This window comes from Phaenicophaeus curvirostris, chromosome 2 (genome assembly GCF_032191515.1).
Source record: "Phaenicophaeus curvirostris isolate KB17595 chromosome 2, BPBGC_Pcur_1.0, whole genome shotgun sequence".
Taxonomy (NCBI): domain Eukaryota; kingdom Metazoa; phylum Chordata; class Aves; order Cuculiformes; family Cuculidae; genus Phaenicophaeus; species Phaenicophaeus curvirostris.
The window spans coordinates 3,549,614-3,565,100 of NC_091393.1; the positions used below are offsets into that span (position 1 = coordinate 3,549,614).

Below are 15,487 nucleotides of genomic sequence, written 5' to 3' on the forward strand. Positions count from 1 at the left end.
GGCTGAGGGGAGACCTTATTCCTCTCCACAACCTGCTTTCAGGGAGCTGGCCTCTTCTCCCAAGTGACAGGCGACAGGACAAGGGGAAATTGCCTCAAGCTCCACCAGGGGAGGTTCGGGCTGGACATCAGAAAAAAATTTTTCACGGAAAGGGTCATCGGGCACTGAAATGGGCTGCCCAAGGAGGTGGTTGAGTCACCTTCCCTGGAGGTGTTTAAAGGATGGGTGGGTGAGGTGCTCAGGGACATGGTTTAGTGGTTGATAGGAATGGTTGGACTCGATGACCTGTGGGTCTTTTCCAACCTAGTGATTCTGTGATCCAGTATAGGCATGAGTTGGGAGACTGAGCCCAGCAAAGGGCCACAGACATGATGAAGGGTCTGGAATGTCTAACATACAAGAAAAAACTGAGTGTGTTGTGGTTTTCAGACTGGAGAAGGGAAGGCCGGGTTGGCTTAATCTGTTCAGATCTGATGGTGAGAGAGGGAAGAAGATGGAGCTAGACTGTTGGTGATATCCAGTGGCAAGATGGGAGGCAATGAGCATAAACGGAAATATAGGATGTTCCATATAAACATAAAAATTTTTGTCACTCTGCTGGTCAGACACAGGAACAGTGATCAAGAAGTTGTGGAGTCTCCAATCCTGGAGACTAGATCATCTACAGAGGTTCCTTCTTATATCAACCATTCTGTGATTCATTCATTTCAATTGAATAAATGGCAGTAATTGGAGAAAATTATTCTGTTGTTTTTTCTCTTAATTCAATATTAACTTAAGTATTCATTTTTTCATGATGAATTTTTTGCATTAAAATCCAGAGTGAGCTATAGTTCAACTATAGTGTAACTATCCCTTACCCTTGTATGTTCTTTTTTTAAGTTAAAAATCTTCTTGTTCCTTCTTAGTAGAATCTCAAAATAGGTAAGTGGAGTGGGCCTTTTAAGTATTTACATTTTAACCATATGTATAACTTAATGAAATATGGTATACAGAAAGTAAATATTCCTTGTGTTGCAAGTATTGTCAGTTATGTTTTAAAGTGACCTTGATTTCAGACAAGCTAAATTGGTCTCCTAAATTAAGTATCTATAAATAATAGGCATTTGTTGTTCAGAGAAATCATTTATGAAGTTTCCTGCATTAAATAGTAATCTGTAATGGTCATTTTTCTCTTAAAATACTTACAGTCTTAATTCACATGACTAAATTTTTAATACTTTTTAAAGGCCTAATGTTATTTATGTGAACATTTACATTTTTTCAAGTGTAACCTAAGACCAATGTAACATTGTGAAATGGCATTGAAATAAAGGTCAACAGCTTATAATGCAAACCAGCTACAAAAGGATTTTGAATTCCAACAGGTGGCACATATTTGCTCACTACTTCAGGTAAGCAAATGGAAAAGCATTATCAGCTTTGCACAAAACGACACTACTTCAGAATAAAACTAAGCAAATGTGTGAAGATATTGTTTCCTGCTAGTGACGTAATGTGCTGTTTGTCAATAGCACACACTCCACTTGGTCTCTGTATTTACCTACTTTTTGCGCTTGCTTTCAAGAATGGTCAGAACTTTAATATTACATTTTACAAATAAAAACTGTATGTTCTAGCTGTTAGTATCAAAAAATATGATAACCTGGGCAACATTACTTCTCGTTTCTAAACTTGAATTCATTTAATAATTCTCAGGTCTGTATTGAAAGTGAGTCCCTGAGCAGTATGAAGATGTAATTTACATTAAGAGCTCTGAACTCTTCACAGCTCGCGTTATAATACTGACTGTGAAAAGTGCTTTGGCATTTCATTTTTTGCAGACTTTGTGTGGTGCTCAGGTGCTATTTTTGAGATCATTCTTCTGACAAACTGTGCGGGCTCCAAGAGAGATGCGTTAGAAGAACTGGCTGTATTATCTGTGCGTGGTGCAATCAGCTCTGGCTCAATATTTGACTAATACTCTGCTTGGCTCAGAAGGCAAGTGGAGCTTGTTTGCATATGCTGTGCAGCCATTCCCCTAGTTACAAGCTGACCTTCTCCATCTGAAAAGTGCAGTGTGCAGGTGTGAAAGTAGATGTGTACTTTTCTTAAGCAAAATATGACATAAAGCGTCATCTGGCATTCTACGAAGCAGAGAATATTGGACATTGCAAATGCTTAGCTCCTCCAAATATCAAACGTGAATGTTCTGCTATTAGAAACTCGGTTTTACTTGTCGCTGTCTCGGCACATCAGTCTAATTGCATGTGCTTCAGTGCTCCCAGAAGGTTCTCTGTTCCTTGTCAAAGCCAAAGCTTGGCTTTTCTTTATAAGATGCTGCTCTTCTGTTGAGGCTTAAGACTCGCAGCTGCAGCTTTTCTAACTCATCTGAAACAGAAAAAAAGGGTGCTCTAAAGGCCCCAGCACAAGGCTGCTGTTTTCCCTGCAGGTTTTCTTCAAGCCATTAATAAGTGGAGATGCCAAAATGCAATTTGGCAGAACTTGAGGCCAATAGAAATAGTTGTGGTATATAAGCTTAGAAAATGTGGTGGGAAGCGCTTTTGAAACATAATAAATAGCATAATGTACTGAGGCATGAGTAAACAGTACAACTTGTTAGTGAATGAGAAAATTAAATTAGCCAGAAACTGAAGTCAGCGGTGAAATGGCTGATGTCATTGTTTAAAGTGAAAGGAATAGGAAAACTGAATATTATCTAATAATAATTAAATGTATAAGTGCATAGACAAAAATCTCTAGGATAAGATATTAGCATCATTCAAATAATTTGGAGGCTTGTCCTTGATTTCAAAAGGTTTTTGTTTTTATAACTTGTCTTAGTCTGTGCTTATGTTTTCAACTTATTTTACAGAGGTGATTTCTAAGCCCTGTCTATGTATAGCTGATATTTTATATGTACAGCCACCAACATTACAAAATAGGATTGCACAAGTGTGTATTTCTACTTGGCTTGGGAAAAATTTGCCACTTAGAGGGGCTTCAATGTTATGTTGCTGTTGACTTTATGAGACTTTCCCCACATAAGAACTGCATATCTGTTTACAGGCTAGTGAACTGCCCTTTAATAGTTTGAATTAGTTTAATCCAATGAATTTTACACTGTTAATAAAATAGTTTTGAACAACTGATATAAGCAGATGTTGTAATAACTGTAAAACATTTAGCAAAACCTGAATGCTCATGTGAACAGAGGGTAGTCGTACTGCATCTTTTTTATTCAAAGTGGAAAATAGAGTTATGTTACATAATTTTTGTCGTGAAAACTTTGACTAAATAGCTTGGTATGGACTGTTTTTTATGAGCAATCACATTTATTACTTAGTTATTTATCATAAGAAACAAAAAGATGTTGTGAAACAGCTTTCAAAAATACTTTAATGCAGGGAAAATCTTGGATATTTGATGCCAAAACTGAGCATCTCTGGAGCATACTTCTGTCATGCTGTAGTCCTCCAGGCCTCTGAACTTAGCATGTTAATGCCATGCTGGAGCTAGGCATGGACTCTGCAGAAAAGCAACAAAAGTATTCTGTACTTATATTGCATCTTATATTACTATGTATCATACATAATATAAATACAGTATATTATATAGGTAGTTATAATACTGTCTTTTATTACTTGGCAATGTTTATTGAAGCCCAAATTTTGTAGAGATCGGGTTTGTGCAGACTACATGGAAGAATGGCAAAAAAATTGTGGTACTTTTTTGTTATGTAGAAGCCAATACTAAGCCTTTCTTTGTTAACATTAAGTTCATTAAAGAACAAAACAAAACTGTGGAAATTAGTTGAATGAAGTGATTTGCAAGTGGCATTTTGTAATAAGGAGTCTATTGACTCTCTTTACCCAAAGTAACCAAATTAAACATTAAATATCCTAACATGCTACTTGAATTGACATTCTTTTAAAAAACGCAGATGCTGAGAATATAAAGACGTGTATCCATGTATGTAGATATTTAAGTAAAGAACAAAACAAGCAAAAGTAGAAAATGTTGGTTTGACTGAACATATTTCAAAAACATCAACATTTGCATGTTTATATCCCTTTGTAAAGATCTTTAATACCTTCGTCATAAGCACTGACAGATACTTTTCAGTGTTACAAGTACACTTCATAATTTATCTTAAGCGGAGAATGTGTTAATATAGACTGACTATTGATAGGGAAAACAGTTTCAGAAGATGATTTCTTCACTACTGTATATAGGAGGTGCTAAAAATAATTGGAAAAGGGTTCACAGGGGGTCAACCATATAGGAAATAGCATGTTAAACAAGGCATAGAAAACTGAGGAAATGAAATAGGAAAAAATAATTGCCAGTCTAGCTTGATCCGAAGACGTAGCAGTAGTACGAACATATTTAGTGTGGGAGTGATGCATCAATGGACTGTGGCTTGCAGGAAAGTGCCCTCAGAGAGAAGGGATAGCAGTACGCTGGCAGCATAAAACAAATGTTTTGTAAATATTGGCTGTTCCTCTTAGCAAGGAAAAATCTCACCAAGAGTTTTGGTTAACTTTCAGATTCTATGCAAGCTTGTTTCCAGTGCTAGTCTAGCTTTTGCAGTAGCTGAGCAATTTTCACTGTTAAAAGAAATATGCATGAGCATCAACTCTCAGAACTGTTAAACGCGGAGCAGTGTCTCCTTATGAGATGCCCAAGTTACCTAATTGCTCCATTTGGACATGGAAATTCAGTTGCCTATAAGGGCTTTAAGCAGATCGTGAGAATCAGGATTGTGTTATTATTGTTGTTGTTGCTGTTATTTGTTATTGTTATTCAATAAAGATTGGGTGATTATTATTAGTAGTATTTCAATAAATATTTAGTATCCACTTTTATGTACGGCATAGCTAGATTATCAGTGGTCTTAAGTAAAGGGCATTGTCATAGATTGTATTGGGACTGTACCTGTTACATACTTTCTACTATTGATAATATTTTGTCATTATTACTGACCCATCATTCATTTGGTATCTTTTCTTGCAATACAGAACAGAGTTTGAAGTGATAGTTAAAGTATTATCTAAAAACTTTATAAGGCATTTAAAGTTATAAATGGCTTATTTTTGATGACAGAAAGAAATGGAAGTTCTGACTTCCAGAAGTGTTCATCTTTTACTCATGGAGATCTCTTCAACTAGCCCTACTAGTGATCATACAAATCTAGTAGTGATCATAAACCTGGCTATAAATTTAGGAAACCTATCTAGGAACCTTGTCTGAATGCTTGCAGATGGTTATGAATCCCAAGCTTTGGTATCATAGTTTAGAATTCCGTTATAAAATGTGGAAAAACAATATCTAGCACTTTTTCCAAATATCTGTGACATAATAAAGTAAAGGAAGTGCTCATAACCAGAGTAATTTATTTAATAGTTCACATTCCTCCTACTTTCTATCCTGTCATTACTTGCTTATGTCCTTCTGGAAGTCATTCCAAAACTTCATCTCCAAACCTCTTTGAATTCAGTATGGCTCCTCTTTTGTCTTTGAACAATTTAGAAGACTTGCCATGGAACTTTCCTAAGAACAGACTGAATTTCTGTTGCCCTTGTATTACTTTCATTTAACACTGTTTACTAAAAGTTAATTTGTTAGGTTTGTCTCTTAACATAAGTCACATGCAAGTTTACTATAGGAAGTTGTTTGTGTAGAAGAAAATAAAATTCAAGCTGTCCTTATAAATTACTTCCTGGTTAAAATCAGTGAAGAAGTGGGATAACCTCTTGTTGTGAAGCTCCTTTGAGAGAACAGTTCTAAAGCTACTGTTTAACATCCATTTTGATTTAAAACTAGCTGATTTAAATGTTCATTGCTATGTATTTGCAACACCTCATGGAAACTTTCAATGGATATGTTGATGTAATTTTATTTGTTTTTTTCCTAATGCATTGTGTGTACCTTACATATTTTTATGTCAAAGCAACTTGTCTTGTAAAACATATTTGGTTTTAAGCATCCAAATGTCCCTTCCTTTTGTTCAGTAAAAGGGCTTTCTAGCCCTAACAAATTAACATTATAAAGCTTATTCCCCATTACCTTGTTCATAAAAGCACTACCTGTTATAGGAAAGTGCAGGCATATGTGGATCACCCTGTGGTGTGTTATCTTTATCTTCTCATCAAAGCTTCTAACTTGGCATGAGACTGGCCTTTCAAGCTCATATTCCTGTCTTTGTAATTTTTATTAAAATTACTAAAAAATGTATATTCAGGCAACAAAAAGCTTGGCTTTTGCTATTTTTGACCATGGAGCTTATCTACTCCCCTTTCATATAGAGGAAACAATCCAGTTATTTTTGATGCAGTTTTCTCCTTTTCTGTTTGTGGTCTTCATTTTTTTTTTTTAAACCAGAATCAGAAGCGTACAGCTCTGTGGATGTCCAAGGACTGTTGAAACCCCAAGGACGATAGGAAACTTTGTCTTTTTGTGAAAACAGAGGCCTGCTGTCTCCCTTCATAAGAAACCAAATTGAATGGTGTTTGAGTGCTGGTTTTTGAGGACAGAACTTAAGAAAAGATTAAAGAGGCACAGTGAGAGCCAAGAGATGCTAGGCTTCATCCTGGTGCTAAGAGCTGTCCCTCTCCTTCCTGTCAGTAACTTTTCCTCTTTCCTGTCAACTTCTTTACTTCACTTTTGTACTGAGAGAAAGCTGGTTGTATCTTTGAGGTGATATGAGGCTTGATCTATTCATGATAACTTCTGAATCAGTTTAAATATATCATTAAACTTAATGAGATCTGTTTCTAGAGCAAGCCAGCCTATAGTGGATAGAACTTTTCCTTATTTTTTTTTCTTTGCTGAGTTCTTTTCACATCTACAAGGAGACATAAGAAACTACAAGTTCTGCAAGAAATGCAGTCAGATGACATCTGAAAGAGTAAGGTTCGCTCATTAACTAGACACAAAATCACTTTCCTTGAAATCATTTTTTGGAAGGCTGGAAAGAGGGCAACGCCTCAAAAGAATCTCCAAATCTACAGCTGCTTGAGCTGCAGAAGTCAGAGGGCCAGGTTTCCTGCCGCTCACGAGTGTGTGGTGTCCAGTAGCCCATGTCTGCTGCAGTGTTGCTGAATGAAGAAGCTTATGTGCTGGTCCATTACTAGCAGGCTCACGGGTGCGTGCGAGTGCCACTATGCTCAGACTGCAACGAGACAGAGGTTAGGAGCAGGAGGCACAGAGGGCAATCATATGGATCAGTCCCTTCTACTTAACCTTTCAGATCTCTGAAAATTTCTGTCTCTCTGTCACATTTGGAAGTCGCTGCAGAGACTTAAAACTTGTTAGCTTGTGTACTGCTACGTGCTGGGTGATTTGATAGACCTTTTTCTGCTGGAAAAACTAGGATAAAAAATGTTTCCTTAACTGAAACTCTTTTTCTTCGTTTCTACAAGCACCTAAAATAATAAAGAAGGCTGTGTTTCAGGAAAAACTTGTCTTGTTTCCTTCTCACCCACTTGGCCATATGGCAACCCAGGGTGTTTGAGCAGGCAGCCTTGGGCCGGTCAACATGAGCAAAGTCATGGGGTCTTTGGGCCTGTTGCCAAGGGAAGACAGCTGCGTCTGGCAGTTTTTCATGGGTGTCTTAAATGCTGTCCTAATTGGGATAAAACTAGCTTTCCATATTAGAGTCTCATGGTACTCTTTATCAGCCACCTCCGTCAAGCAACATGAACTAGCTACTTGGCTTTCTGGCATTTTCTTATGTTATCGCTACACTTCAGGATAGCAGAAATGTTGCACCAGAGGCGAACAACTCTACTTGGCTTAGTCCCTCTTCTGAAATGGTCAGGTTTGGGAATTGTTGTCTTTTAAGAATATCTGCAGGATTCTGTCTTTTGCAGAAAAGAATGCTATGCCAACCACTGCCATATAATATCTGAAATAATCAGCCCTAAAAAGATTGGCTTGGACGTTTGATTCTGATATAGAAACTTCCTCTATAAATATATGTTTCCATAAAGTCAGAATTTCTTACTCCTGTATCTACTTTGTTGTTAGCTCTTACTACAGAATGAAATAGGCATCTGTTGTCTTTGGTTAAAGCTATGCCGCTTTAGATAGATTTTTTTTTTTTCTTTCAGAAGAATTTGTATTACTACAGTAGGGACACAGGCATCTGTCTAGTACTTTTTCAAATACTTATTCAGTAATTCCAAATTTGCCTGTTTCCTATGCTTAGGAAAGTGGCAAGTACAGTAATTATCTAATCTTAGGATTATTGTTTTTCTTCGAAATTCATAAAAAGCTGATTGCAGAATACTCCCAAAGATAAATACTAGTTTAAGAAATCATGTAAAAGCACGTTTTTCTATGCTTAAATTGGTCTTCAGGGCTTCCTTTGCAAAAGGCATTTCAGTAGACTGCTCTTTGTAGCTGGGTTTGACATTATTTCAAACTACCAAAGTCTTCAGGCTAAAGAAAAGTTGTTAGAAGTTGCCTTGTAGCCATGTTTTTGAAATTTTCAAAATTAGTTCATCTGTGCAAGTTTCTAATCAGTCTGTGTTAAAACATTGATGGTGGTGGTTATCTCTTAAGTCTACTTATTTTCACTTAAAAATATTAGGCTGATTTGCGTTTTTGTGCCTGTCTCTGTTGAATATGGTAGGCAGTTTTAGTACAGATTTGCAAAAGGAGTTGGTAAAAGCTTTCTAGCAAATATTTTAGAATTATGCTGTGACAGATTATGCTATTTTTTTTTCATACAAGAAGAATACTGAAGAGATTAAATAGGTATGACAACTCTTTTAGGCCAATTAAGCAATATCAGCATATGCTTTCGATCTGGTAGTTGTTTTTTGAGCCTTGTTATAAGAAAAATAATTATCTTTTTTTTTTTTTTTCACTGTAACTGATCAATTTCAGTGTTTTAACTCTAGATTTCAGTTCAATTTAAAGTAAGTCTTGACTGGTACCTGTAGGCTGAGTCTTCTAAGAAATTAATTTCCATGTTTTAATACTCATTTTGGAATTCTTCTTCCTGTGATTCATTTATTTCTACTAGTGTATAATTGAAGCAAAATTACATAATGGTGTATGGATACAGAGATACAGCAATAGAGAGTATGCCAGTATGCATAGTGTGGGCACATCATTCTGTTGTATCTGGTCCCCATGGTTCCTGAGGTTCAATATGAAACTCCTCTGGCCTCTATACTGAGGAAATGCATTTTGCATTCATGTAGTTTATTAGCAGCTCGGTTTCAAAGTGCTGTAATGTCTTGCCACTGTGAGGAAGGTGCAGTTAAGCTGAGCTTTGTAAAGCTCTGTGCAAGTCTGCTAAGTGGGAAGGGTTCCTAGGAGTGGAAGGTAATTTCTGTATAAGTAGACTTAGTGTGCTGGGTTGTGTATTCAAAAATACCAGGTTTGAAAAACAAAAAGGAGATCTGAAAGCTGAATGCCTCTCTCATGCACCTAATACCTGTTTCTAATAACAGTGGTAAGAGATTGTGCATTGTCTGGCTTGTCGTGTTTAAATTAACCTGTAAGAAACACTAAAATACAGAAAATCTGATTTTTGTTTTACTTTTTCTTTCTTTGGATATTATATCGAGACCACTTTTGCAGTAAGCCTGTAGCCCAAGGAAAATGTTGTTTTTTCCCTGTAATTTTTTTAAATTAAGCAGTCATCTCTGTTCCTTCAGAGCTACTAGAACAGAACAAACTTGGGATCATGTTATGGAGATGATTCTTTTACAGCTGTTTGAAAACTGTACCTGGTAAAGCAAAATTGTTTGAAAACAACACACTAAGTGCAAGCATAGCTGTTAGTTGTGCAGGTGGTACTCTGTAGCCTAGACCAACTGTTAGGCTGTAACAGAGCGATACAGAGACCAAGCACTTGTTGACTAAATTTGAGTTTCTGTTTTATGTATTGCTGCAGAGCAGTACTTAATACTAAGACTCAAGCAATGCGCAAGAACTGTTCCCAATTTGTTTTTGCTCACATTGGAAAAACAAAATATTTTCTGAGATTTATAGGATCCTCCCCATCTTATAGAAGATGCAGAAATCAAGAAAATGCCTTTGTTATGGCAGATGGATTATAACATCACAATAACGCTCACAGTTCTGTACCTCATATTTGAGGTCACACTAAGGACATCCAAGGCTTCTTGTAAATTGTGCCTTATAGAATTGAGATGCGAACATTAGCTATTTAACATTCAGAGTAAAATCTTATTTCAGTCTCAGACTCTTGAACTCTTGTGAGTTCAGCAATGAAGATGTACTTTTATCGGCTGAGTCTTGCTTGAAATAATTTACTGTGTTGTGCATCTCATGGTGCTTCAGCTTCTTGCTTGTAATGTGCTTTGGCAGATTGACTGCTGTCTATCTGCAAGACCACTGCCTATACAAAAATCATCCAAACATACATGAATGACTGTATATCACACTCATATATGGTCACTGAGTAGTAGCTGAAGTCATCTGGGACCTTTATTTTTGAAGGCAGTCAGCGTTGCCTTTTGGGCGAAATCTGTTACTGACTTGAATGAATGTAGTAGTTTGGCTGATATTCAAAAAAACCACTGATTGACACACAGGCTCTCCAGTTGTTGCCCACTGTCTATTTTATCTCATTATAACTTAATAAAATGGCAACTATGAATGTTCACCAGTTTCCTTTGCTTGTTCTCAGGGTCTTAAACAGACTTTTCAGGCTAGAATATGTAATAACGTATGAAATCTGAAATGCTAGCACCTACACTGAGTACAGAATTATCCCTCAGAAGCCTCACAGATATTAGCAGAAAAGACTGCTCACCTGAAAGGGTCATAATCTGGGTAACTATTGGTTTGAGAACTACTTGTTTTTCCCCATGCAATGTTACATATTGTAAATGTTTTTCTATCAGCTATGAGAATTCATTAACAACGTTCAAGTTCCAGGCTTAAGTGCCAGTAACAAGTCTGCCATCCAGACCTGCACCACCTTTATTTCAAGCATAAATTTCCCTATTGTCCCCTTTTTTGGAATGAGCACTTGAGATGAGTAGCAGATGCTCAAACGGTAGGAATATGTACGATGCTAGGTAAGTGTTGAAAATATTTCCAAGAACTTCATGTTACTCTGGTAGTTTCTTCTTTAAAAGCTACCATTAGACTGTCATCAGCACGGTACCCAGCCTTATTTTCCTTAGATTCAATGCTTCTACTTGACATGTGAATGCTAGAAATTTCATCCTGTGAACCGTTGAATTAGATATGACCTTGCTAACTCCTGGGTTTGATTAATCGAAAGCATTTTGTTTGGAATGAGACATAGTAATTAGACTCTTTAAACTACTTAAGTTGCTGGAAGTGCATCACAGTTTTTCAATTTGCCTTTTCTTCTCTAGGACAGAAAGCAAAATGTTTAAAAGCAAAATGTTTTATCTGAAATTCTTTTCTCAACAGTGTAAAACCTCTGAAGAAGTTCTTGTTTTCTGAAATATATATTAGGAATTTCTGTGCAGCTTACCCTAGGTATTTGTCCAAAGGAGAGGTGAAGCTCATTGGGGGTTATTGCTTCATCACATGGGGAGGTTTAAGTGTAAGTAGGATTGATGGTTTGCCTCATAACTTTCTTAAGCAGCTTTCCATTTTATGTAAATTGTTACTTTGTTTTCCTTTCACTTCTGTTTGTGGAGTTTTATTCTTCATGGACGTACTCTGTAGAGGACAGTTACCTCAAACACTGTCATGAGGAAACCTGTTCTGCATGTTAGAAAATGACATAGCCTCCTGTGACGAGTAATGTGTTTGTTTTTTGTAAATCAACATGCAAAGTAATTTTAGTAAACAGTCACCTCAGCATTGTGCCTCCAGCTGAACTAACAGGCATGAGACCAAACTGCAGCAGTCAGGACTACATCAGCATTTAGAAGGAGGGTGTTGTGCATTTTACTCATTTACAGCTGGTTCAGCCCCTTCAGCCTATGTTACCAGCTATGTCCTGGCGAAAGAAGGCCACTTCATTTCATGATCACATGTTTTCTGTGCCTTGGGGCTTAATTTCTCCTAGTAGGCATAAGGCAGCTCAACTGATTTTTCCTTTCTTGCCTTTTGATTTATACTGTCAATCTGTCACTACGGAGTTTACGTGCTTTCCCATGTAAGATAGATAACAGTAGTGAGGTGGTTACTTTGTATAAACTTTGGCCCATGATTATTTAGATAATGTGGCTATTAATGTTAAAAAATGTGATTCTTAGAGTGGACAGGATTATTTTTTTTTAAGAAAGCAAATTGTGTTCTATTTCTAAAGATATCAGACGTGGCATTCACTTTATTGAAACTGGTTCCCAACAAGTGGTGTTTGGTCTTCATCTCATACTGGTTTTCATGAGGTAACCATAGGGTGCAGTTGCGCATCTTTAATGGTGTCTATTGTTATACAAGTTCAGGTTGTTTTCAATTAGTTAATTACTTTGCAAATAATGCTTAAAAAATCCAATGCGTGTCAATTTTTTTTTCTGAAATGGTAGAAAGCCTTATAGAAGAAACTCTGACGTGTTTTGGGGATTCTGAACAAATGAGAAGATAAAGAATGGTACTGTCACAGAAACGCAATGTTCTGTGATAGTTCTTAATGCCTTAGTTATGAAGCAGTAGATAACTCCTCTAGTATGAACAAATCTGATAATTGATAACATATTGCTTTAAATATTTTGGTTAGGCTTTTTTTTTTCCGTTAAAAACAGTGTTATGTAGAAAAGGGATCTTTAAATAGGGAGCCATGTTTAACCTAGTACAAAATTTCACAGAATCACTAGGTTGGAAAAGACCTCCAGGATCATCCAGTCCAATCATTCCTATCAACCACTAAACCATGCCCCTCAGCACCTCATCCACCCATCTTTTAAATACCTCCAGGGGTGGTGACTCAACCACATCCCCAGGCAGTCTCCGCCAGTGCCCAATGACCCTTTCTGTGAAAATTTTTTTTCTGATGTCCAGCCTGAACCTACTCTGGTGGAGCTTGAGGCCGTTGCCCCTTGTCCTGTCCTCTGTCACTTGGAAAAAAAGGCCAGCACCCTTATCTCTACAAACCCCTTTCAGGTGGTTGTAGAGAGCAATAAGTTCTCCCCTCAGCCTCCTCTTCTCAAGGCTAAACAACCCCAGCTCCCTCAGCCACTCCTCATAAGACGTGTAAAAGAATCATTTAACTAAGAGAATATTTGGGCCAAAATAGTGTTTATTGGCATGGAATTCTGCTCTGGTGTACGTCACCTACATCATGTGTTTGAGTTGTACATACACACACGCAGGGCATTATATGTGCAAGTAGTGTAGACTGAAGTTGATCCTAGTGTTCTCTTTCTTTAAATTCTTGCTGTAGTCCACATCTGAGGGGTTTTACGTGTGATATGACTGTGAGAATGCAGTAAGCTATCTCTCTTGTTCACTGGAATGAGAACAACTTCGTATTTATCTGATGTTTATGGGAAAGCCTTAGTTGTCTTGGTTTATCTGCTTAGATTGTGAAGAAATAAATTTACAGGATAGTTTATGTAATGATAAAGACAGATGTGTAAAGTTTAGTCTTCAGGAGTAACATTTTATACAAGAATCTCCTAGAGAGGTGGAGTTTTACTTAAAGGCAAAATTCACTGATTTTCAATATTTCAAACTGAAATTTTTCTATTATTTTCCCTTTATGCAATTGTGAATCTGTCTAAATACTAGCAATGATACCTTTGGGGTTGAATTACATAGCATTGAAGTTCATTCATTTGTTTAAATATTGCAGTACTAATTATAAATTTACAGTAATTTGGACAATGACTTATGACTTTATTTTCTTTGTAGTTATTTGAACTGCTAGGCCCTGAAGGTTTTGAACTCATAGAGAAACTCCTACAGAACAGATCTTTGATTCTGGAAAGATCTTTGACTTGTCCAAATGATAACAAGTTTCAGACTCTGCAAGGTGAGTGACTACAGAATTTTTATTCCAAACCAGATAAATAGTAGTTTTCTAACTGTTCGGTTGTATTTCAAACAACCAAAAAAGGGGTGGAGGGGCATATTGAAATAGGCTTAGACAAAGAAATCATGGTATCATCATACAGAGGAAACAAATACATATTGCCTGTATTTATTTACTTTTCAACTGTCTATGGGCATGTTTAATTTTTAAACATATTACCAGTTGCACTGCGTCTATTTTAATGAGTTATTCTGGAAATAAGTTAATCTTTTGTTATTTTTCATCTGCTTTCTTGCCTGCTTTCTACTTCTGTATGTCATCAAATGCAGACCTTAGGGAGAAAAAGAAGTCACAACCACTTCTGAAAATAAATGCAGTGAAGTTTAAGGATGGATGGGGAAGGGGTTCAGCTTTTATACTGTAGTTTTTGGTTTTAGAAGACAAATTGTGTGCATAGACTAATAGCACCATGCAACCCATTGCATGATCACAGTGTATCGAATTAGAAAAGTGTTAATGAAGCTAGTAATGGTGGACTTATATATCCTTACAATAGTTTTAAAATGCAAAAAAACCCCTTTTTAATATTTTTATCTTAAATGAAATATTATATAGGCGTGTGTTTAAAAGTTCACCTCCTACTGTGCTGATGGTTAGGCTAAACTCATGAAAACAACCAATTGAAATCACAGACAGATAAGAACTAAGTGGAATATATTGCTATCAGTATGACAACGTTTCGTGTCTTTGGTGTTTTTTCCTTTCTGAAATAATCCAATAATGAAATATTTTCAATAAATTCATTAGAAATTGAACTATAATACTTTTCTCCTATGTGCAGATTTTAGTTACACAAGTCTCTTCTCAGTTAGGAGAAGTAGTATTTTGGAAGCTTTAACAAATTAATTTGTTATTATGCCATCTGCGAAATCTATTACAGTAATTTCTGCTAGAATGTGGAGGAAGAATATTTTCAACATTGTGCTTTTGGGACAATACGCGAGCATTGGTGTTCATATGCTTTTTTCACTGGTGAGAGAACCCTTCTTTCACTCTGGTAAAGGAGTCAATGATATTTGAGTATCTTCTCTGAAATTGAAGATGCTCTGCCTGAAGTTCTGTTTATTAATTTTAATAGGGCTTTTTTCTTTTAAGTTGATCAAAATGGTATTTCTAATGGGGATTGAAGTCTTATCTTTTCAGAATTGCATTTGGGAGAGGGAATAATTTGTGTCTGCAGAAGTTTAGTCAACCTTGAGTAATTTGTGTCTTGAAATAAGTACAAGTCAAGAAACTGTACGTGTACTGCATTTTTATGACATGCTGTATTATTTGACTACTTCTTATGTAATTTACTTCCATGGCAGTAAAGGTGATTGTTGTGCTTATCAGACAAATCAAGTTCCAATTCTATGCCCTGGTGTGTTGAGTCTGAATTAAATTTAGTTAGGAAATGGCATCCATTTTTGTCCCCTTTTAATACGAGTTAAAGCCACAGACACGATGGTATTAATGGGGACATTTTGACAGTTTCTTAGAATATTTTTCAATGCTATTTAACAA

At 36.4% G+C, this 15,487-nt stretch overlaps 1 protein-coding gene across 1 annotated transcript in view; it reads left to right on the forward strand.

Annotated features, from left to right (window-relative positions):
* The window catches only part of ASCC3 (activating signal cointegrator 1 complex subunit 3), a 277,171-nt gene that overhangs the window by 37,037 nt on the left and 224,647 nt on the right, over positions 1–15,487 (forward strand). Inside the window, exon 5 of the mRNA XM_069851132.1 lies at positions 13,804–13,924. Coding sequence (XP_069707233.1) covers positions 13,804–13,924 — 121 coding nt within the window. The remainder of the gene's footprint in view (positions 1–13,803; positions 13,925–15,487) is intronic.